Source organism: Orcinus orca, chromosome 14 (assembly GCF_937001465.1).
Source record: "Orcinus orca chromosome 14, mOrcOrc1.1, whole genome shotgun sequence".
In the NCBI taxonomy this organism is placed as follows: Eukaryota; Metazoa; Chordata; class Mammalia; order Artiodactyla; family Delphinidae; genus Orcinus; species Orcinus orca.
In genome coordinates, this window is record NC_064572.1 from 51,234,765 (window position 1) to 51,259,433 (window position 24,669).

Genomic DNA, 24,669 nt, shown 5'->3' on the forward strand with positions numbered 1-24,669 from the left:
ACAGGTATATCAATGAATGAATTAGTAATGGAAATGTGGTGTATATATACACAATGGAATACTATTAAACCATTAAGAAGAAGGAAATGCTGCCATTAGTAACAACATGGATGGACATTGAGGGCATTATGCTAAGTGAAGTAAGTCAGAGAGAGGAAGACAAAATACCATTGTGATCTCACTTATATGTGGAATCTTAAAAAAAAAAAAAAAAGAGTTCTGGCTCTTAAATACAGAGAACAGATTGGTGATTGCCAGAGGTTTTGGGGGGAGAGGGGCAGTGAGGGGTGGGTAGAATGAGTGAAGGGGGTCAAATTGCACAAACTTCCAGTTATAAAATAAATAAGTCCTGGGGATGTAATGTACTCACGGTAGCTAGAGTTAATAATACTGTGTTACATTTAAGTCCTGGGGATGTAATGTACTCACGGTAGCTAGAGTTAATAATACTGTGTTACATTTAAGTCCTGGGGAGGTAATGTACTCATTGTAGCTAGAGTTAATAATACTGTGTTACATATTTAAAAGTTTCTAAGAAAGTAGATCTCAAAAGGTCTAATCGCAAGAAAAGAAATTTTGTAACTATGTATGGTGATGGATATCAACTAGACTTATTGTGGTGACCATTTTGCAATATATTCAAATATTGAATCATGCATAACTGAAACTAATACAATGCTATATGTCAATTATACCTCAATATATAAAAATAAGACAACTATTTTTTATATCCTATTTAAAAAAAAGACTACCCACAGGTGTTAGGTTCACATTCGTTATCAGAGGAAGTCACTGGAATGTATTTATTTAAGGCCTGATACAATTTGAAAAAGTGCTCTTGTGAACAAGAAATGACTCAGGTACATTGAGGAGCTCTTGAATGTCACCTAGGATTCAGTGATGACTGTGCAATTAAAAATGCATTAAAATGCTAGGCAGCTTTCAGGCTAATCTAGGGAGAAAGAAAAGAGGGCTCAACATTTTCAATCATGAAACAAAGTGGGTATTGTTGGGGGAAAAGGGGTCACAAGCCAGGTACGTGAGAAAGAAAAAAGGTGTGGATAGACAAGCTATTGAGTAGGAAGGGCAATTTCCTCAGACTTAGACTATTACACCCAAGTAGATGAATGCGTTTTGAAAGATTCTCCAAGTGGTCATCACTGGCAAAATAATGGTTAAGAAAAAATAGACAAGACTCAACACAATCCTGAATTCTGAGAAACGACTGGATCTAAAACGCCAACTAAGGACATTTTAAAATATCACATGTTAAGAGTAAGATAGCATCACTGTAGTCATTCGGTAAAACTAACACCCATGATGGAATCTAATCAGAATTATAAATTATAAAGTGATCAGCCTGCGAGTATAATTTAAACAAATTTAAAATACTATTTAAGAACTATAATCATCAATCATAAGTACAATCTCCCTGGATAGTATAGAAGACAGCACAAAAGGTCCTGAAAAACAAATGACCATTATTCACACCTTATAGCTCTTACACAACATTCAGAAGTTGTTAATAGATATTATTCCTTACACATGCACAAAACCTCTGCATCTAAACATGCAGAGATGTATTTGTACACCATCAACCACAGACTCTTTTCTGAATACAACCTTCACATCTTTGGGCACGATAAACACACACAACCACACACCCACTCATGAGACATCTGAGTCTGTGTTGAAGAACATGCTCCATCACTCATTCCCTTTAATGATGGATGTTCTGACCCCAGAACAGTTAGGATCATAATTTGCATTCAACAGCCAGTTCCTTCTTGTTCAGTCAGATGCATAATGTCTATTTAAATTTACCAAGCATGAGAACAACAGAGGCTAGTGCAAATGAACAGCATTTTATAAGAACCTAATAAGAAAACTGACTTTCACGAAGCCAAGCAATCATCTTACAAAAAATCTTTTGCTATATAATTAATTTAAATATTTGATTCACTTTAAAGTATTTCTTTAATAATAATTCAATATTCCAAAATATTAAACACCATGTTACTATCAATTGCTGGCCTTTGGAAAATTTGTAGTTTCAGTTAGATTAAATGAGAGTACACAAGGCTGAAATATTTTTATAATTTAAATATTTTAAAACCTTAAAAAATTATTCATAATACAGAGAAAGCCTGTTTTAATCCAAATGTGTTATTATGCCTCCTTTTTGCCCTAAAAGTAATATATTTCTCATGAAAATGAAGCATGATAGTAAAATCTGTTTACTTAATGGAGTCGTCACTGCTCTTTTTTCCAGTTAAGGTACTTTTTAAGTGAGTTAAAGTTCTGGCAGAATCTTTTATGGTTCATCGGGCTTCATTATTCTTTGAGTCATGGAATAAAAACATGGCAGTGCCTATCAATCAAAAGAGTTGTGTTCTCAGAGATCAAGAATCAAATGCCAAGAAAGACTCATCTAATAAGGGCCCCAACTGCCACTGATGTTACAGGGATTTCAGTGACTAAAAAGGTGATTCACTAACAAGACCTATAAGAATTTCTGTGACTCTAGCTGGCCATGCATTCTTGAGTTCTTTACAACCCAAGTTTTAATATCATATTGTCAATCATATGCCATACTTCCGAGAGGAAAAAAAAAAGCAATCTATAAAATAGTCAGTGACACCCAGACAAGATTAATTAACAATTTGGCGTTTTGCGAACAGGATTGTTTTAATGACACAACCTAATCAAAGTAATTTGTGAATGCAGTCATCCACAGGATGTGTCAGAACTTTTCACACATGAAATATACACGTCTGCCTGAAGATGCAATGGACTTTCCACTGTTGGCTTTGGCATTCAGCTCTGTTTGTTATACACTCATTACATCCTGTACTCAGGAAGAAGGAATATTTAAAACAAACTTCTTTCCCTTCTAACTACTGCAGCTGCTTCTACCAAGCAATAAAAGTTGCTAGAGAAATCATATATACACATACATGTAGAATTAGGGAAACAAGCTGCTTTAACGCCTTGATTTAAAATAAGCTCAATCAGTAGAAAAGAAAAACGCTGGAATATACAGCTTGATGAGCAGCTGAGGACAAGAATATACTCCGACGCAGTTCTAGAATTCAGGATATCTTACTCAGTGTTTGAATGAGACGAAGGACATTTCTCCTCAATTTTTCTAAACTACTGAATGAATAAGTGAAATTTATGTGGGGAATGCAACCCAAAATAGACAGATACGTAAAATTTTCTTAAATATGATTCTGAGGCTTTAAAGGCAGAAAAATGAAAAGTCTTGCTTCTGTTTAATTCTAACTTATAAAATTATATCATTTTGTAAATCCTAATTTAATGAGTTCTAGGTTAAAGGATACTTGTCATAAGTCGGCAATAAAATTTAGCTCAATGTTAACAAGCATCCTTTAGGAGGAAAATATCAACTGTATTGCAAAGCAATAATTAGAATATAGATTATTTTAATCTTTACGAAGATTAAAATCGAGAGGCATGTTAACACCTCGCAGGTCTATGGAAAAGACACTGAAAGTATCTGGAAAAAAAAAGAAAAATGAACAGCCTTACTCTTGACGGTCGCCGTCCGGGTACAGTTGTAAAGAATAGCCAACTCGCCGAATACTTTTCCTGGACCCATGGTGCACAGCTTCACACCTTCTTTTGTAACTTCAACCTTACCATCTAAAAAGAAGAAGGAAAAACACATCATTTCGATTCTCTCTCATGCTTCATTTCGTTTGTTGCATTTCCAAGTTGAGATGAGGAGAGCCAGGCTCATTTTCAAAAATGCAAAGCAGCTACCAACTAAAACAAAGTCATCCTCAAGATGCAGTGCAAGAAATGCAATAAAGTATGTAAGAAATCCATATCCTTTCCTAAATTAATCACTGATAAGATTAGAGATGAGACTAAAAGAAAACACCAAAAAAAGACAGAGATAAAAATGGCAGCATGTGAAAATTTTTCCAAATGCAATATTAGAAAACTCTGGTAATTCCAATTTTAAAGTCATTTTGAATTTGAAAGAAAAATTGAGTGTGTACATTTTGTACAGCACACTTCATACTCGGGAATTCTCATCTGAGTAAGGTAGCTATGATGCAAAGGGAAATTACTTTGATCCTAGAGCATTATTTAATTGCGGCTCATGGGATCTTTTATTTTTAAACATCTTATCTGACTTGGGCAAGACTGTTTCATCTGCTTCCCAGCCCTGCAACATGGACTGTAAGGAAACCAAACTATAAGCGTTGAGGAAAAAGAAAGAGACACTGGGACTGTTGATGTTCCACAAAGGATTTGGAAAATGAAATGCTAAAGAAGGAAAAAGCTAAGTAAACAGCGTGCACTGGGTATACATTGTTGCCTGAAAGTAAGGAAATGCTATTCATGAAGGAAATGAAAAAAAATGCATTTTTAAAAAAGTCATAGCTATGTACACTAAAAATTCCATCACCTAACATAATGGGGGAAGAAATAAAAAGGCAACACAATCTATTCTACACTTAATCCTACCCGTCTATTATTCCTCCCAGTAACTTAGCCACGGTCTACTGCCAAGCCTAATGCTTGGCAGTAGCTAGTGATTGAAAGGAACTAATGCTACCAAGTTTGTCCAAACGTCAGGCCTTCATGCACTGACTCCATAATTATCACTTTAGCTATGTGCTTCCTGTAATATTTAACTTTTCGGAGTTTTAGCTTTACATTTACTCCCACCTTTTTAAAAATCAATCCAGTTTTACCTAAGCAATAATATTTATAAAATTATAGGGTTGTTCAAATACCTATTGAGATAAAATCTTATATATTAAAAAACTTCTTAAAAAGCTGAATTCATGTACCACTGATGCAAGATGAATCCTTCAGAGGGTACTGTTCTACCCTGAAAACTATTTCATCTGAATGGTATCAATGGAGAGAGAATGCCGCAGTAATTAGGGTAAAATTTCAGACAAAATCTACTCACTACTCTTGAACTGTGTATCTGTTCCTCCTCTGTGTGTTAAGAAGCTATTTAGAAATGAATCTATCCAACAATCCTAAAAGTTTGGAAATACTTTTATGCGGGTATGACCACTAAAAAGTCTAGCTTTTTCACGCCTTACTTCTTGCCTTCAGGAAGGGAAACTTTCTCTTGATAGGTACATCAAAACCAACCCAGGAAATTCATATTTTTTTAAGCTTCAGTTGCTCCTCCCATGACATCCCCACCCAGCCCTTTCTCTCAATGGCAAGCCTATTCCTCTAGAAATTTCATCTGCCACTCAAGAATGAAGGATAGGCTCAGAATACAACATAATTAAGACATTTATACATCATTTGAAGTCAGACCAGGAGTTAAGTTCTGGTTCTCTTATCAGTTCCTTACTAGCCTTGTGTCCTTGGGCAAGATGTTAATTTTTCTATGCCTCAGTTTCTTCATTAATAAAATGATAAAAGCAAAGTACCTATCTTATTGGGTAGTTTATAAAATGAAATGAGATAAAGCAGATGCAATGCTTAGCACAGTGCTGGCATATAGCAAATCTCAGTAAATACTACCTGTTATTATTGGTATTATTTGCATCATGTTTCTTTCTTATAATTTAAATGTAGGTAGGGCTTATTAGATTACACTGAAGCACAATATTCCATCATCTATTACAGAAACCAATCAAGGTCCATGTAGGATAATATTTTTTCATTTTTGTTTTTTAAATGGAGAAAAGATTTGTTTCAGATTTTCTCCCTATGGGGGGCTGAGGAGAGAACTTTGGGGTTTTAATCAATATCACACCCAAAGAAGAAAGAAGAATCTCAAGAATTCACACTGATCTACCTGGCAGAATGCAGTATTTTTGTACTCCTTCCTACTTGGCCATGTCCAGCCAACATTTGTTGTAGTATTGCTTCGACAGCTATAGTCTTATGGTGGAGGTTCCCACGTATAACATAGTAAAATTTTCTCACACATTATAAAATTTTTTTGACTGAAAGCTCTAGCTTTAACTATATTACTAGAACTAAGAGCAGAATGAATAATGCCTAAAGAACTTTCATACACAGCTCATTTTGTACAAGTCTGCTTCTCTGTCTCTTTGGGTCCCATGGTTTAAAGTCTTCAGTGGAAAGGAATCCACAGGAATTAGACCACTGCTAAGAATCCTGCTGGACAGTTTCAGAGTTAGGTCTTCTTAACCACTAACCAACCTAAAAAAAAAAATGGCCAGACATTGGGAGTCTTGTTTTAGCTCAGTGGTTTCTTAAAAGGCATCTGTGGACCCATCACATCAGAACTAATTTATAAAATCCAGATATTCCTCCCTCTGGGAAACTGTAAATGTCCCTCCACACAGTGACCACTCTACTTGGTCCTAGAGCCCCTTACTTCTCTGAAAAACCATGCTCATATAACACTGATCTGTTTTAACTTATGGACAGTTTATATTATAACTGTTCATGTTTCCCATTCTCATATGACTTCTAGAAGGTTCACAGCATAATTGTATAGGACTCTGGGGTTTCGAGTTTGTGCAAACACTCACTCACTTCTGGTTACAGCTCATTTTCCTGATCTGATATTTTCTTAATTTTCTCAAGATTAATTCACTTTTTTGGAAAAGATAGGTATAAGTGATTATATATATATGAATAATTAGTGTTGGTAACAGAAGGTTGAATCCCATATTAATTAGAATAGCAAAAAAAAATTTTTTTAAATACTTGCTGAAACAAAAATAGAAAGTTGGATGTCAAAAATCTTTTCCAGATTAAGTTAAACACTGCAGATTCAATATATTCACAATAGCCAAGGAAGAAAGGGATCTGATCTCATATAATAGTTGAGAAAGGTCTAAAAAGCACTGTATTTTTTTTTTTTTAATAAACAGAAAGATCTAAACGTTAAACAGAAACAAAGTGTTTGTAAATTGTTACCCTGAGTCATAATTTGATCACTTATCCTTCCTTATACCTGTTGTGTGGATGGGGAGTAATTTAGGGAGGAAGAGTGACTGGGCACTAAAAAGAAAGAAGGTACACACAAGGCATTAATGAGAGTTTTTCGAGAGACATTTAGAAGTGCTGTCATTTCCAAGAGCTCAATAAGATGAGTTATTGATGTGAAATGTGAATTTGGTTAAGCTCATTCACCGCGCCACACACCAGCCTTGAAGCAAAATTAGAAGTGATTATACATTTACGAAGGATTTCCAAGTACGGACTAAGTGGTTCACTTAAGAAAACTAAGAACAAGACAGTCAAAAGTTTACTGCATACACCCAGCAGCCCTTATTCCCACCTGATCAACCTCCTTTAAAGTATTAGATTCATCTTGAAGCCACTCCCCTTATAAACTCCTTTATCACACAGTGTCTAAAAACAGGATTTGTTTTAAATGGACTCCATGTGCATGGAAAGTAGGTAGGCCTACGTGTGGTAATTTTGGTTGCGAGGGGAGGGATGTGGGGAAACAAATAGGGAAAAAGTCAAGTAGGCCGAATATATAGCACACTTGTGCAGAGGCTTACAGCACTGTAGAAATAGGCCAGCTTGGAGGTTTTTATATAATTATAATTTGCTGTTAACTTTAGGAATATATTTTGATGAATTTACCTCAGGTCAGAATTTTTTTTTTTTTTTTTTTTTTTTGGCGGTACGCAGGCCTTTCACTGTTGTGGCCTCTCCCGTTGTGGAGCACAGGCTCCGGACGCGCAAGCTCAGCGGCCATAGCTCACGGGCCCAGCCGCTCCGCAGCATGTGGGATCTTCCCAGACCAGGGCACGAACCCGTGTCCGCTGCATCTGCAGGCGGACTCTCAACCACTGCGCCACCAGGGAAGCCCCTCAGGTCAGATTTGATTAATTTCTATTTCTTTAAACAACAGAAGAGAATCATTAGCATTTATTCATGATTGTTTTAATATTTCAATTTAGTTTGATTTTCAAATATGTTAGATTGCAAATCAAATACTTTTGTTTTAAAGAATAGCAGAAGGACATTTTCAAACATCCTAGTAGAGTTCTAGACTTCTTCCATGATTTTCACTGGCTAAACTCAACAGCGATGAGAGGCTATTAGAACTGTTACTTGAGGAACTCATAATAATCCAAAATGTGGTTAATTTATGTCTTCTACTTCTGCTTTTTATTCAGTTTTGATTTTTTTTAAATGTGATACTATACTGGTGTTATTTTTACTATCCCCTATCTCTACCAGGAAAGGAAAGAAATATTCAAATCATTTTTGTTTGAACTTTGCTAAACTGCTAAAGTTATTTGTGCGAGAGATGTTGGAATGCTGGCTAAGATAAAATGTAAGGGTTATTTATAGTTTCATTTGGCTCTTTTTATCACTCCTGCCATTAGCATGAATAACTGAAAGCTTTATCACAGTAACTTGACAGTATTTCTTATTCTACTTCTGGTACCACATGCCCATTTATGATCTGCAATGGGCTGAGTCATAAGTACTAAATTTTTTTTTTTTTTCCTTCTTTGCAGTATGTGGGCTTCTCACTGTTGTGGCCTCTCCCGTTGCGGAGCACAGGCTCTGGACGCGCAGGCTCAGCGGCCATGGCTCACGGGCCCAGCCGCTCCACAGCATGTGGGATCTTCCCGGACCAGGGCACGAACCCGTGTCCCCTGCATTGGCAGGTGGACTCTCAATCACTGTGCCACCAGGGAAGCCCAGAAGTACTAAATTTTGCCACTTTGAGCAATAATCAACCTACCTGTTGCTCTTTGGTATCCCTATTTATGTACCACTTTTGGGAAATGCTAAGTGTTAAGAGATCCATAATAAAGCATCTATACTTTTATCTATCTTTTATAAGAATCAGTAGGTCCTATAAATAAAAGAAGACATTGAATTTACAAGGAGACCCAGAATCTCCTGGCTTTGTTTATCTTCATGGGTTTTTCACTAACCGGTGGTTTTGTACCATAGGACTTTCATGATAAGGCAAATCAGTTTAGAGATTTACTACTGGAAAGCTGAGACAGAATGGTTGGCAATAACCTAATTATGAACACTCTGTGCTTAGTTCCAACAATCCTGGTTGGAACATTCAAGACAACTTGATTGGTCTTTAAAGGGAGACAGTTGTTTTATCAAAGGTCCGATCTAGACAAGACCTTCCATCTCTTTCATTCTCTAATACGTTCATGATTTTGTAGGTTTGAGACCACAGCTTTTACATTATATATTCTCTCATGAGGGTTTCTGTAGCTCCTAGATTCAATAGGAACATTCAACATTGTGGTGGTTGAGCTGTGCTGTGACCAGCATATATACATTTTCTCTAGGAGATGAGGTTTCTTATATATCTTGTTTTTTTCCTTTTTAGTTTTATTTAGATATAATTGACATAGAACACTGCATGTAGGTTTAAGGTCTATAGCATAATAACTTGACTTACATATATTGTGAAATGACTACTACAATAAATTTAGTTAACATCCATCATTTCATATAAACACAAAAATTTTCTTTTTCCATGTGATGAGAAATTTTAGGATTTACTCTCTGCTTTCTCAATGGATTAACAATACTATTATACTGAACTTGCCTTGTAGGGTCATTTTAGATGAGGGTTACTGTCATCTGGGAAGAAAGTAGAAATAAGGCTACTATGGGCTAACTAAAGGGAAAAGCCATCTCATTGCCAGGGACACACACTATATTCTTAGACAGTGTTCCTTAAGAATACTTCTTGTCAGTCATTTATATATGTCTTCTTTAAGCCAGTATAAGGAAAAAGACTGTCTCACTATGAGATGAAAGTTTGTTCTTGAATTAAAGAAGGGCAGTGTGTCAGCACCTTATCAGTTCTCTATTTAAGTTTGATTTCAAGTCCAAAAGGATATGGTCTCTCTGGATCTAAACTCCTGCTCCTTAAATTAGGTGTTAATTTTGATTGAAAAATCATTTTTTGGCTATTGAATAAATACCTGTGAAAAACTGCCCTGTTTTAGTATTTAGTATTACGTGTTTTCTTCCTAACTTTGCTTTAGTGTTTTTTGTTTTTATTTTTTTTGGTTTACCAGTTTCTCATTACAGATTAGCGATAAGAGGAGAGAGATGGAGACAGAGAGACAGAGAGGAGAGAGAGAGAGACAGAGAGGAGAGAGAGAGGAGAGAGAGAGGAGAGAGAGAGGAGAGAGAGAGGAGAGAGAGGAGAGAGAGGAGAGAGAGAGGAGAGAGAGAGGAGAGAGAGAGGAGGGAGAGAGGAGGGAGAGATCATAGGTTTTTCTTCCCTAAACTATTTGTGCTTTCATAGTTTCTTTAACCATCAGGTCCTTATAATACTTTAGATGGGACCAAGCTTTCCATTCAGAGAAGTCACTTCTTTGATATTATCACAGCAATAATTCTTACTAGAAGCACAAAAGTACTAGTCATCCAAATGGAATGAAACAGAATCTGAGGTATAAGAGGCTAGTTGAGGTTCAAGCCACGTGAGTGAAGAACTTTGTTTCTTCTTCAATTAGGCACATCTGATTTCCCTTCTGGTCATGACTGCTATAAATATACTTGATACAATATTTCTTTGTACTAAATTACAATAGATTATAATACATATTGAATATGAAATAAAATCAAAAACATAAATGAGGCATCTAGAAAAAAATCTCACTTATGAAAAAAAATAAAGAGAAAGAGAGGTAGGTTAACATGCACATCAATATACTTGAACTTCACTTTTTGTTTTGGTTTCTAACTCTGAGGTCTTAGGGCATACATATCCACAAAGGAAACCTACATGAGGAAACAGACTGAAATGTAAGCAATTTGGATACAGAAAATCATCTGAACTATCAGAGTGAAAGTCTGGAAGGAGCAACTTACATTACAGCACTTCTGTCCTTGAGGATACTTAAGGAGTAAGAATTTACTAAACCTACTGCAGATGGCTCAACCATTGACCTGACATGAACAGGACTCTGGAAGGATTTCACAAATATCATGATTCTATAATCTTTCTACACATTACGTTTTGAAATTCTTTATTTATTTATATTTATTTATTTATTTTTTTTTTTGCAGTACGTGGGCCTCTCACTGTTGTGGCCTCTCCCGTTGCGGAGCACAGGCTCCAGATGCACAGGCTCAGGGGCCATGGCTCATGGGCCCAGCTGCTCCGCGGCATGTGGGATCTTCCCGGACCGGGGCACACACCCGCGTCCCCTGCATCGGCAGGCGGACTCTCAACCACTGCGCCACCAGGGAAGCCCTCTAGCACTTTAAAGTATTCAAAAGGCACTAAATAAATATTTGTGGACTAATTTCAATTTCTAGTGATGAAGAAAGGTAAAGACAGGCCAGAGAAGAGATATTCACACATAGGAAACGATCATTCCCTGAATAATCAGAGTTGAACAGATAATTTGTCTCAAGTTTATTAAGCTTAATTTTAGTATAATGCATTTTTGCTCTATTATTTCTGTGATACATGAGCACCTCAATTAGCCTAAACAATGAATGGCCATGTCTGTAGTTACTTAGAGACAGGCAAATGCCAAGTACTATTATCACTGTCAGACTTGTAGGCACTCATCACACGATTTTTGTCTCTGTTATGTTTTAATATTAAGTTTGGGAGGTTTTTTTAAATAAATAAATTCATTCATTCATTCATTATTTTATGGCTGCGTTGGATCTTTGCTGCTTGCAGGCTTTCTCTAGTTGCGGTGAGTGGGGGCTACTCTTCGTTGTGGTGCATGGGCTCCTCATTGCAGTGGCTTCTCTTGTTGCAGAGCATGGGCTCTAGGTGCGCAGGCTTCAGGAGTTGTGGTGAGTGGGGGCTACTCTTCGTTGTGGTGCATGGGCTCCTCATTGCAGTGGCTTCTCTTGTTGCAGAGCATGGGCTCTAGGTGCGCAGGCTTCAGTAGTTGTGGCACGTGGGCTCAGTAGTTGTGGCTCCTGGGCTCTAGAGCACAGGCTCAGTAGTTGTGGCGCACGGGCTTAGCTGCTCCACGGCATGTGGGATCTTCCTGGACCAGGGCTCGAACCTGTGTCCCCTGCATTAGCAGGTGGATTCTTAACCACTGTGCCACCATGGAAGTCCCTTGGGAGAGTTTTTGATATAACATGATGGTTCTCAACTGGGGGCAGTTTTAATTCCAGGGGATATTTGGCAATGTCTGGAGACATTTTTGGTTCTAGGGAGGTTTTGAAACTAGGGAGGTTCTGCTGGCATCTAGAGGGTAGAGAAACACTGCTAAACATCCTACAATGCACAAGGCAGCCCATACAACCAAGCATTATTCAGCCCCAGATGTAAGTAGTGCCAAAGTCGGAAGCCCTGGAGTCAGCTATGTACATGTGTATACAAAACACTCTACATTTAAAGGGACAATTTTGACTTCCACTTTAAAAAAAATCTCTACTAGATGTAAATTGCAAGCTAAAAATAGGCTAATACTAGGTTGCAATATTTAAGTAATCCATGTTGCCACTAGATTAGGATAGAATTAGAATAAAGACACAAAGCTACTTTACTGAATAATTTTCCCCAGCAGGTGTCACCTGAAATAGAAGTGATTATGAAAAATTTCTGAAGCAAGACTTATAAGAATATCCTACTGATGCTAGAATGACAGCCTTTTTCCAGGCATACTTGAGAATATCAGGTCCTGGCTCTACCACTGATTGGCTTGGAGACCTTGGATAAGTTATTTAACTCTCTATTCTTCCATTATCTCACTACAGATTTGGTATAACAATAACTTATTTAATAGGTTTTGATAATTAGGTAATGCATGTGGCCAGACAAAAAATATATATGTTAAAAATAGTTCTTGAGGAAATTCTCTTTTTTCTTTTTAAAAGAAAAAATACTTTGATAGGCAGTTTTAAGGAGGGAGAGGCAGGGTCCAAGGTCTTGGTTCATAACATTTAGGAGTGGGAAGGAGGAGAGTGATAAATGAGCAGGGGCAAGGAAAAGAAAAAGACGAGCAACAAGCTGGAGATTTCAGCGAAATGGTCCTGCTGGAAAGCCTCATGTTGAGGAGGCTAGAAGACTCTTAGTAGGAGGGATCTCTAATGTACAATATTCAGTTAGTTGTTGCCAGAATTCATGTCCTACATTTCTCTCCAAATTAATCTGCTTCACACGAATTTCCTGTGTGAAGGGCTTGGAGGAAGATAAAAGCTTGAGGAAAGATCCATTGCTTGCATACATCAATAAACAGAGAGGCAAGGAAATGAAGAATGAGCGATAATGCGAAGTTGGAAAGCAGGAAATCTTGGAGTAACTATGTAAATTACGTAATTATAAAAAACTAAGGAATTGGCAGATATTTTAGGGGAGGACACCAGTCTTTTCACAGGATGTCAAATGGGTGCTTAATCCAATTTCACCTAAGACTAGAAAGGTTAGAAAAGAATCCACTGTGAACAAGATGTTGTTGCTTCAATCAGAGGTTACGTCTTTTTTATCCAAGTTCGCTTAACACCTTTGTAATGGCTCTTATGAGGCAGAAGAAGGAAGAGTTTTGAAATCAGAAGTTCTAAGCTAATATTCTGGTTTCACTGCTCTTGAAATGTCAGACATTTAGGCACTCAGTTTCTCCATCAGTGCGATGGGAATAATAGCTACCTGCTTCACAGGATTAGTACGTGAAACTTATGTGAAAGAGTTTGGTGTGTGATGAAGCTTTCTACACACGTTAGTATTCACTAAACTAACTGAAGGGCCAATCATGTAATCCTGCAGTGTCTGGTTGTAAATAGGAGGAGATCAGTAAATTCTCATGAGTGAATACATGGGAATGTTAGTGAAAACGACCCCCTGCTGTGATCACACTTGTGGGAAAGCTTGAAGATTTCATTTAAATTACATTGCCTATGTAGTCCAGAAGGAGAAAAAAAACGTACAGTTGACCCTTGAGCAACAACTCGGGTTTGAAATGCACGGGTCCACTTAGATGCCGATATTTTTTAATAGTAAATACTACAGTACTATTGAAACTGAGCAGGACCCTGTGGGGCTCCTGGGCATGGAAGCCTTTCCATGTCCCCCATTCCTTGTTTGTAGGGAACAGACTCCAGCCTCCATAACCTTCCCTGAGTCCAAAAGGGAGATTCAAACAGTTGCTAATAAGGGAAAGCAGTGGATGCAGAGACAAGGGAAGAGCAGCCAAGAAACAACAGTGCAGCCTTGGGGCAGGTCCTGGTTCCACCTCAAGGGATACACATAACAGTATCTCTGAGCTCTTTACAGAACTAAACCCCCCAACAAATGGAGTTACATTCTTCATTCCAGAGAAGACCCCCTGAGGCAGATTCAAGGAACCCGAGAAGCTCATCTAGAGATTACCTGAGACCAGATTAAAGCAGTGCAGGCTCTACACACACCCTAATCTGATCAGCAACCCGTCCTTGAACCATTGCTATAAAGCTCCTTAAGAAATCCTCTTAAAGAAACTAATTCACACAAAAATTATTATTCCTAATGACTTAGCACTGTCCATGAATAATTTGTCCCTATCTACAAATGTCCTAAATAATTTATGTTCTGAATTCAAGTACCCCTAAATGATATTAGTGCCCATATTTCAGTTTTCCTAGATTTTAGTTCATCCATTGACTCACATGAAGAACAGACAAGGAGTTTTCATTTGAGCAACTAGTTTCCTTTCCTTTTATAAACTCTCTCCCACACACCCATACCCCAGAGAAGTAAATAAAAGGAATTTGCACTCTGCCTCAAGACAGGGTAATGATTACCAACAGATCCAAAGGAAAAGTTGTTGTGTTTTATGTTGTGAAGATTCTGAATAGATGTTAACTGATGCTGTACTACTGGCCAATAGACAGTTTTTACATAAACATTGGGATATAAGAATATACCCAAATAATATTATAAGAAAACTCTGGTACCTAACCTATTAGGACTCAGAATACAAATATAATATAGAAGACTTTTGGCACAGTATGATCTTAAATTATGCTTGAGCACTAAGAAAACACTCTGCCTTGTATATCACTGCAGCTTCACAGGGAAAAATAATGTTAAAGTTCACTAGCTCTGGGCCTTTATTTTTAATGCTCGCCTAACAAGCTTTGAAGTCCATGGTCTCTATTGGGAAAGTATAAAGTCATGAAAGATGGCATGGGGCCTGTTGACATCTCCAAGATTATAAAGTAAGAATAAAATTAAAGCTTTTCAGTGAGACCAAGACAAAGAGCTTACATAAGTTCTTCACATGTCCCACATATTTTATTCATTACAAAGCACAGCAAAAATCAGAAGACTTTTCCTGTGCTAATACCACCCTGTAGAAATGAGAAAACACTAAAGGCATAGGGCTATTTAACCCCTTCTTGGGCAGTATGCAAGTTTGACTGGAACTGAAATTTAGTTGCTACAACAAGCAGGCTTTTGATGAGTGGAAAGCTTAAACAAGTCTTGGGAAATATTTTCCCAAATAAAAATCAATGTATTATTGCTATTTACATTAGAGAAGGTAGTTTAAAATCCACTAATAAGGATTTCTATTTTCCAAAAAAAATGTCTTTGGTATATATCAGCCAGAGATATATGTTTTTAATACACGAAGAAGATAATGGCATAGAGACAGATCTGAGTTGTTTTTGTTGTTGTTCACTTGCTATGAAAAAGTATTACAAGCTGGCACTCAATAAATCTATTTGATAAATGAATAAGGATCAGCTTTTCCAGCTCTATAGGTAGAAAATGCAGCCAACAGTCCTAAGAATGAACTTGGTTGAATTTCGGAAGAAAGTAATACTCTCTCTTTTACGTGGGTTACCATAACAGTATCAAAACGAATTAAAAGCAGGGACAGATGAAAACCCCCCAGAGATAATCCATACTTGTAGTGAGGTACATTCAGAGGCACAGACCACAGAACAAAAATCTCTACTGGAAGGGAAAACGTAAATGTCAACTTGTTGAAAGATTCCATGCTTTCTATAGGCAAGAAACATTTTCTAGTCCCTGTCTGTGTCCAGGATAAATATGTGATACCCTCAAAGACATTAGATCCTGAGCTGAACAATGATTACCTATCCAAATTCACAAGGATGCAGTTATAATCTTAAGTTTTGTGGTTATGTGCCAGAAGAGAAATGGAGCTATGGACTGAGTTATAACTTCGTTAGATAAAAATTCAAGCCTTATGTATTATATCTATTTATGGGGTAGACAGGATATGAATGTTTTATTAGAGAAGGTATAGGTAAAGAAAGAAAAAGTTGGAGAAAAGTTGCAGACAGAGAAAAATGGAAATGATGGATCAGTCAACTGTGAAATAAAAGGAGAGAGATAAGGTTAAGAAAATAGGATGCAGAATAGCAAAGAGTTAACCTATCAAAAATAACAGTTCAGTATTTGATTACCTGGAGTTTTGTGTTGGCCATTAGGAGAACTCTTTTTGTATATCTCCTGAGAACTGATCAGAACTGAACCTACAGGGATTCTAGGTCTTACTGATAGTTCTTCATGGAATTCCTTATGTGCAGATCCCAAATGGCTTAGTTCTATTGGTCAATGAATATTCATAGTCATTGAGAGAGTGACAGGAGTGGGGTGGGAGTGATAGTTACTATCAGGTGCCCAGTTCCTTATCTGCTCTCTAAATCCTAAAGTTGTATTCTCATTTGGCTTCAAGACCTTACCTGAACTAATGTCTTTATTTGACCTAATTTAGTACACTTATACATTTTGCTGCAGAAATGTGAATGTGTTTGATTATAGGTGCTGCCCCTCCCCAACTGGGAGTACTATATAATATATACTACATGTACAATATTACTTTTCTAAAGTATGAAAAATTATGAATTCTGAAACATCTGGCCCTAAGGATTCTGACAAAGGGCTTGCAGACAGGTAGTACTTTACTCTGGACAAAGCTTCTCCCTTTATTGTGAGTGGGTCCTTGTGTAGCAGTCATATAGGGAAAAAGTTTGCATTTCAAGTGAAAAACTACTGCTGACAGCAGGTGTGTTAGGAATGCACATACATAGAAATGTATTTCTTATTCTCTTTGATTTTACGATAAGATTGTCAAGATGGACCTAAGAAAATGCCTGTGGTGAAGGGGTCATCCTTTCCAAAGTGTAAGGCCCAAATGGAGAAAATATGTCAAGCCAAAACTCAATAAAAGAGCAAACCCTGGAATGAAGATCAAATCTAATGGATGAGGACAGTTGTTTTCTTTTAAAATTCAAGGTGGCAAATTTCCTATACATAATTTGATTCATGGGAAAGATGTAAACTTACATTCTTAAACCTTATGACAGTTTGTAGAAATCTTAAAGTGTTTTGTGGAAACTAATGCACTTTAGAAGTTGGAAAAAAAAGTTATGAAATTATTCCAGAAATATTTGGAACAGAAGATAATAAAAGTCCACGTAGAGAGAGATAGCCAAGACCTAAGTAGTAAAGAAAGAGACCAAGAATTCCTAGGTGAGGAAAGCCAGAGTAATGAAGTAGCAATTTTATTCCGAGCTTCCTAAGAATGAGGGAAATTAAACAAATGTTACTTCTCTCTCATTTTCTATATGTAGGAACAGGAGGAACACTTGTGGGGAAAAAAAAAATACTGGCTTTGGGTGGTAAGAAAAGAAAAAAAAAATCAGCATGAGCATCATTGCACAGCAAACCGGCACCTTCTATAGCAGATTTACCAGACAGAACTATTAAACATATGAATATTCTGTTATGAATTACTAAATACTCACTTTTATTGAACTACTTAAATGAGAAAAAATTGCAGACTGCTACTCAGTTGTAAGAAAACCCAGGACACAAATCAATGAACATTTACCATTGGACTCTACTTCTTAAGGGCAGGGGCAGTCTTTTCAAATGTATATCCTAATTTCAAGTGTCCAGCACAAAAATGATAGATAAGCATTTGCTGAATGTTTGGCCAGGGTTTCAGGGTTAATGTGAAGATTTTTTCTTTAGAGAGATGAGCAATTTTTTTTTTTCAAGTGAGTGTTTTAGTGTTGAAGAAGAGCTACAATTCTATTTTTAACTGTCTTATTCAGTTAGCATGGCAGACAGTTGTAGACAGTGGAGAATTATATGTCCAGTCACACAAAGCATTTTAAGACCTATAAGTCTTCCCCTAACGTAATGCTATAAAGTGTCCTTTTGCTAAAAATACTGGAATCAAGTAATTATCTACTTTTGAATTTTAATGAATAGGCCATCTGTTCATTCAAACTGAAAAAATGAAATTTTTCTACAAATTAACTACTGGATGAGATGTCTCCTGTGATTATAAATCTGCTGCACTGTTTTTTGTTAGGTTTAACCTAAAGGTGACACATAACATATTATAGCAAGTTTTATAAACCAGAGTATGTGAAAAACAAGTTTTTCCTGATCATATAATCATCACAGTTACCTGCTCCTTTGACAGGCTGTATTTATAATTATCAATGGCTAACTTTTATAACCATAATTGCCACAAACACACTATTAAAATGAATCACTAGGAAGAAAAATATGTCCATTTTCATCTGTGATGATTATGACAAAGTTTGAATTGCAAACATTCTGATTCATGGATTATCCCCATAATGATGAAAAAAATTGTTTTCAATCTCCTTTTCCTCTTTTCCAAGAACATTGTGTTTTCTTTGTGCTGTGCTCTCCAATATGGTAGCCATTTGCCACCTGGGCAATTTAAATATAAGTAAAAATAAATAAAATTTAAATTTTATTTCCTCAGTTGCACTAGCTACATATCAAATGCTACATGTTGTGACCACCTTGAACAGTGCAGAATATTTCCATCCTTTCAGAAGTTTCTAGTGGACATCACTGCAACATCCTTCTTGCTCTGTTAAAAACAATACAACAGGTCCAAAAGGGAGTTGCTTATGCTAAGCCTTGTGTCACCAAACTGAGACTTAACTTACAGTTTCAGCTCTCACCGACATGGAATCTAAACCAGCCAGCCAAGAATCACCTGATCTGCTCGAGTTAGGTGATCTGCCTGATAGACCCCTGCTATTCCCTACTATAACCTTGCAATAACCAACCTGCTTTTTTTGCCTAGTATAACTTCTTTGCTCCAGCTTCTGTCTGGCCATAAAAGTCTTTCATTTTGTACAGCCACTCGGATCTCCTTTCTATCTGCTAGATGGGACGCTGCCCGATACGAATCAATTTTTGCTCAAGTAAACTCTTAAAATTTTTAATATGCCTCAGTTTATCTTTGAGGATCTCTTACCATCACCCCTCTAAAGAATCATTCCTTCTTTCAGCAATGAAGACCAACTTTCCACTTAAACTCTCAGCCAGGTCCATTTCTTTTTCAAACCATTCCCAAGACACGCTGCCCCCATCCCCCAACTTAGTTCCTCAAAATACGGCATCGTTCTGCAACTAGCTGATTTATCTATCATCTCTTTTAGTTGTTTAAGTCTTTAGGAAGAAAAAAGACAAGTTGCGTATAGTTGTGTGAAACGAAAACGAAATCGGTGGCACTTAATAAATAATGCGTTAACAGCGCCATGGCGTTGGCAGAAAATATATTTCAATCACAGCAGCTACAGCTTTTAGTCTTATTAAAATTGAAAATAATATTACAATCTGAAATTACATCTAAGTTATTGAATTCGTATGCTTGATATTACAGTTACAGAAAATATTCAAGATGCTGCCTTTTAGAAATGAGCTTCCTTTGCCTAATTATCCACAGATAAAGGCAGGTTCCTTACATACCATGACTGAATTGAACCAGGATTGAACAATCTCATTTGAACTTATTTAGTAGCAGTTTGAAATGTGTATACCCCTAGCCATGTGGGAATTCACCTACAAGACGGAACTGGTTACTTAACACATAACTCAATTATTTTCTCCAAGTCTGATCTTTGCCTTTGGTTGTGCCTCCCATTTCACTCTATTCCCCCTGCTTCCAACACACATAAATGCCCAAGTCTGCCTAAGTCAAGATGGTAAGGTTTAATTTTTTGTCCTTGGCTTTTCTTTCCAGAGCACTCCATGCTAAGTCCCTCACTATTTCCCACACCTCACTCATTTCAAGGAAATTTCTCATATTAGGTTTCTAGTTGACACAATAAGCAACTGGTATAACTATTAAAATACCCCCCACCATTTCCATCATCATGTACTTCTTCCTGAACTCCTTTTCTCCTCCTCTTGTCATGATTCTTTATATACGAAAGTATCCATTCCACCCCCCCGCCAAGGAAACTATGTCTTTTCTTAATAGGTTTTTTTCTAGCAGCTAATGAGCACACAAAGTCTGTTTCAGATCAAGTTGGAATCACTTCTTTGCAAGAGGTTGATATAGTTTTATTAATTTATAAAAGATGGATTGCTTTATTGTTGCTTTGACTAGACTTTGAAATATATAATAGTTGCTAAGTGTTCTTCTGTAGGTACACTACATATAAATGTTTAAGTACTGAAGCCTATTTCCCAATTTGATCCAGGTGAGGATCTCTAGAGGATGGGGTACTGACTTCTGCAGTTCTTAACACTCCCTAGATTATTGTCATGTGCTGACAGGCTTGGGCTTCAGGACCACTGCAACCCATACAATATGTGATAAAAGAAAGTAACACCATAAATGAGCCAACAAAGCCCACTTTTGGTGGGTGGGGGTGGAGACAGAAGGGAGGGCTTCTATTTTGAAGGAAAAAAACAAGTTAACATCGTGGAAACTATATGTATCAGAGGACCACAACAGAGTCGTGGGAGCTCTTAGAGTTGGTACGTTTTCCCTAGAGAAGAAGGCAACAGGAAAAATTCACAGACAATAAAAATTTAAATTTATGGAATTTTTAGCAAATGTCTTTGGTGAATAATGTTCTTTTAAAAAATAAAGACATTGAGTCAGGGATTGGCAAACATTTTTTCTGTAAAGGACCAGACTGTAAATATTTTAGGCTTTTCAGGGCTTATGGTCCCATTGCAGCTACTGAACGATGGCCATTGTAGCATGAAAGCAGCCATAGATGGCATGTAAATATATGAGCATGGCTGTGTCCTAATAAAACTTTATTTACAAAAAAAGCCAGAGGGTTGGATTTGATCTTCTGACCGTCCTCTGCCAACTCCATCATTAAAGGATGTGGTAGGACATTTCTTTAAAACTATTTTGATGGATCGTATTTTCCAAAGATCGCCTAACAATATCTCCATCTCACAAGCTCTTCTAAAATGTACCCTTACCATTTCCCCTATCAAGAGGTGGTTTCTATTTTGCAACCTTTTAAAATTTGGTCAGGCCCTGTAACTGCTTTGGCCAATACAATATGATGGAGATAATGCTGGTCTGGCACCTTCTACTTCCCATCTCTTGGAATGCCCCCCAGGCAGCCCAGCCGCCATGCTGTGAGATACTCAAGCTGCACAGAGGGCCGAAGTGTAGGCACTTTATTTGAACCCCAGCCTACGGTCAGCACTGATTGCCAATCATATGACTGAATTAGCTTAAATATTCAGCCTGGCCAAGTATCCAGATAGCAGCTGGGGACAGAGGTATCTGACTACAATCACATGAAGGATTCCCCACAAGAAACACCTACTGAGCCCAGGTCACCCACAGAATGACGAGAAATTGTTTTAAACCACTAAATGGTTTGGCATTCTACAATATAAGTAGAACAACTTTTTTGTCATTGTTCAGGGACTGACGCTGCTTTTTCTGCTAATGTAAATGCTTTCAGTTGGATAGAAGTATATTAATACACAAAGGCAGACATTTTTTCATTCCGGCCAATTAATGTATTTCTTCTAAAATTCATAGATAAGCCTCACTTATTTTAAGCCACATGTCTAGGTCACCTATAAGTACAACGGCTGTATTCAGTAAATCCATTTAAGAAGTATCCTAAGATTAAAAGTTCTTCTCTACTCATGTTAATCATCATAGATAAATTTAGTCATGTGTATTGTGCAGGGAAAGAGATGTCCTGAAGAACTGTCTATGTTGTAGCTGTTTAGCTGTTACAAATAAGGAAGAGGGGTGGGGTGGAGTCATTACATATTACTGTAGCGCTGTGATTCTGAGAAAGAATTGCTATCAGAAATCGGCTATGTGATCAAATTTGGTTAACCATAACTCATTTTTCTTTAAAACAATCAGGGCCAATTCTTAAAAAAAAATTTAACTTAGTACTAAAAATATGCAGTGTTTCAGAACTGACACAGCACATTTTAAGGGTTGTTTCAAAACCTGAAACTTCCAGCACAAGGCTTAATTTAAAGTGGATTCTCACATTTTGAATGGTTGATTAGCTCACTGTCCATTCACACAATAATAATATTGAACAAGTAAATTTGAGTATATTAATATAAGACTTGGAAAAAATAATGAAAAGGGTACTTCAAGTTTTACTCAAGAATTCAAGTTTTAACTAAGAATAACTCTGGATAACTTCAACTGGGAAAATTATTAAAGTGAGAAAACTGAATTCTAATGTCCTTCTATGAATTCAGTAGAGAGGCAGATGCTGAAATCTGAAAGAAATAGCCTAGAGGCAAGAATCAGGATTCTGAATAATAAAGCTAAAGAGTAGAGAATACAGGAGACAAAATTATAAACCTTGGATTAAAAGGGATGAGAATGGGGAAATAGGACTCAGGAGAGCCATTTCCTTAGAGGCATCAAATATTAGAGTTGAAATATACATTCAAGGTCATAACATCCAACCCTTTATTTTACAAATCAGAAAAACTAGGTCCCAGGAATCTCAACAATGTGGTAAAAGGAAAAGAAAACAAAATTTCTGCTACAGCAGAATCAGAACTAGAACTCCATTCTCCTGTCTAGACTTCTTTTGGGGTTCCTGCCACTCCAGCGGTGCTATTTTAAAAGGATGAAGACCAATTCATGGAAGGGCAGAGCCATTCCTAGTCACCTCTCCATTGCAGAGTAAGTACATACCTTATCACTAGAGCAGCCAGTGCAGAATCAGACAAACACACTGGGTTTTATGCTAGGTAAATAATATCAATAGAATTTTGACACAACTATCATATAAAAAGTACAAGTAAAAATAAAGTTACACATTTTTGAAGAGAAAGGAAACTGCCAAATAAAAGTCTTAGATAAGCCAATTATGATATTCACTTATTTCATACTTTACTTTCTCATTCACAAATTCACAATACATCAGGGAGAGCAAGAGCTAAACTGACTAAATATAAAATTGAGATGGTCTAGATAGGAATAGAAGGCTAGCTCTTAGGCCTTCAGTGTTTAGTTGCTACTTTTTCCCAATAGACTGCCCGCTATAGTCACCATCCACAGCAGTACAGAACACAAAAATGAGAGAGCTCTTGCAGAGGCTGAGAGTTAGAAAGGATCCAGGGACTTAAGGAGCTAGTTACCAAGAAGAATTTTCTCTGGGAACCAGTGTTGCTTTGCAGTGGTCTCACATTCCTCTCTTAAACTCTAAATAATTTTAATATATCAAGTCCATATTTATTATACCCATCCTTTTCCTAACTTTATAGGTTTGAATCATATCCTTCTTCCAGTTCCATTTACTTGAGATAGACCTAAGAAAATCATTTCCCTGCAATTTTCACCTTCTTGACTCTTTTCCTTGCCCTTTTGTAACTTCCTTAGGTGTTGTTTACCTTTCCCAGAAAAGTGTCTTTAGAAAGATGCTATAAGTAGAGAAATGCTATAGCATTTTACCAGAGTGGAAGCATTAGATCCACAGATACAATGATTTGACCATTTGGCTTAGAGCAACACTTCAGGTCAATGTTATTACGTCTTAATTTACAATGATCACAAACTCTAGCTCCAGTATTGAAATCAGCTGCTGTGTATATATAATAATTGAGTGTGGATAAATCTTCCTTGAAATGCCTTGCTTTATGCATGCTAATATTGAAGCAGTTCGGATACAGTATCCTTTCATGCAGTTTCTTGAGATTGCCCTTTATTTTCCCCCAACCTTAAATATTTCCCAAGACAGAAGAATTGTGATATTTGCTTTACATTCTGTCATCTGAAAAAAATACTCAAGTGTTTAAAAAAATCTTGAAGATATCATCACCTATATTTTACCCTGAGAAATACATATTTTGTATGGAATTTTACTTAAAAAAAATCAAGCTATGCTAATACTATGTGGAGTAAGATGCAGCATGAAAGACTGAATGGAACATCATACTTGGTGTCAAAAGAACTTTTATATTTTTTCCTGGCTGAGTAAGCAAGAAGATGACTGTACAAGTTCTCTTTCACTCTCCATGTCCTCAGCATTCATCTGCAAAGTGATCCTGGATAGTTTCAAACTCAGTCCAGCTCTATGATTACATGATTCTTAAATGTTTACTTAAATAGAAAACAAAATGGCTTATAGAAGTTAAAGGTACTTTTCAGTATTTTATTTTATTTATTTATTTATTTTTTTTTGCAGTACGCGGGCCTCTCACTGTTGTGGCCTCTCCTGTTGCGGAGCACAGGCTCTGGACACGTAAGCTCAGCGGTCATGGCTCAAGGGCCCAGCCGCTCCGCGGCATGTGGGATCCTCCTGGACCGGGGCACGAACCCATGTCCCCTGCATCGGCAGGCGGACTCTCAACCACTGCGCCACCAGGGAAGCCCCAGTATTTTATTTTTAAAGATACAGACTTAAAGAATTCTCCAAGTTCAACAACAGCCTTACTATAAAAATTTCTGGGACCTAAACTAGCGTTTTTTTCATCTTAGAGACCTGCTTCCC

At 37.0% G+C, this 24,669-nt stretch overlaps 1 protein-coding gene across 2 annotated transcripts in view; it reads right to left on the reverse strand.

The window, feature by feature from the left end:
- Positions 1 to 24,669, reverse strand: part of PRKG1 (protein kinase cGMP-dependent 1) — a 1,186,942-nt gene that overhangs the window by 722,735 nt on the left and 439,538 nt on the right. For both annotated transcript variants that reach the window (XM_004285352.3, XM_004285351.3), the window contains exon 3: positions 3,553 to 3,666. In XM_004285352.3, coding sequence (XP_004285400.1) covers positions 3,553 to 3,666 — 114 coding nt within the window. The remainder of the gene's footprint in view (positions 1 to 3,552; positions 3,667 to 24,669) is intronic.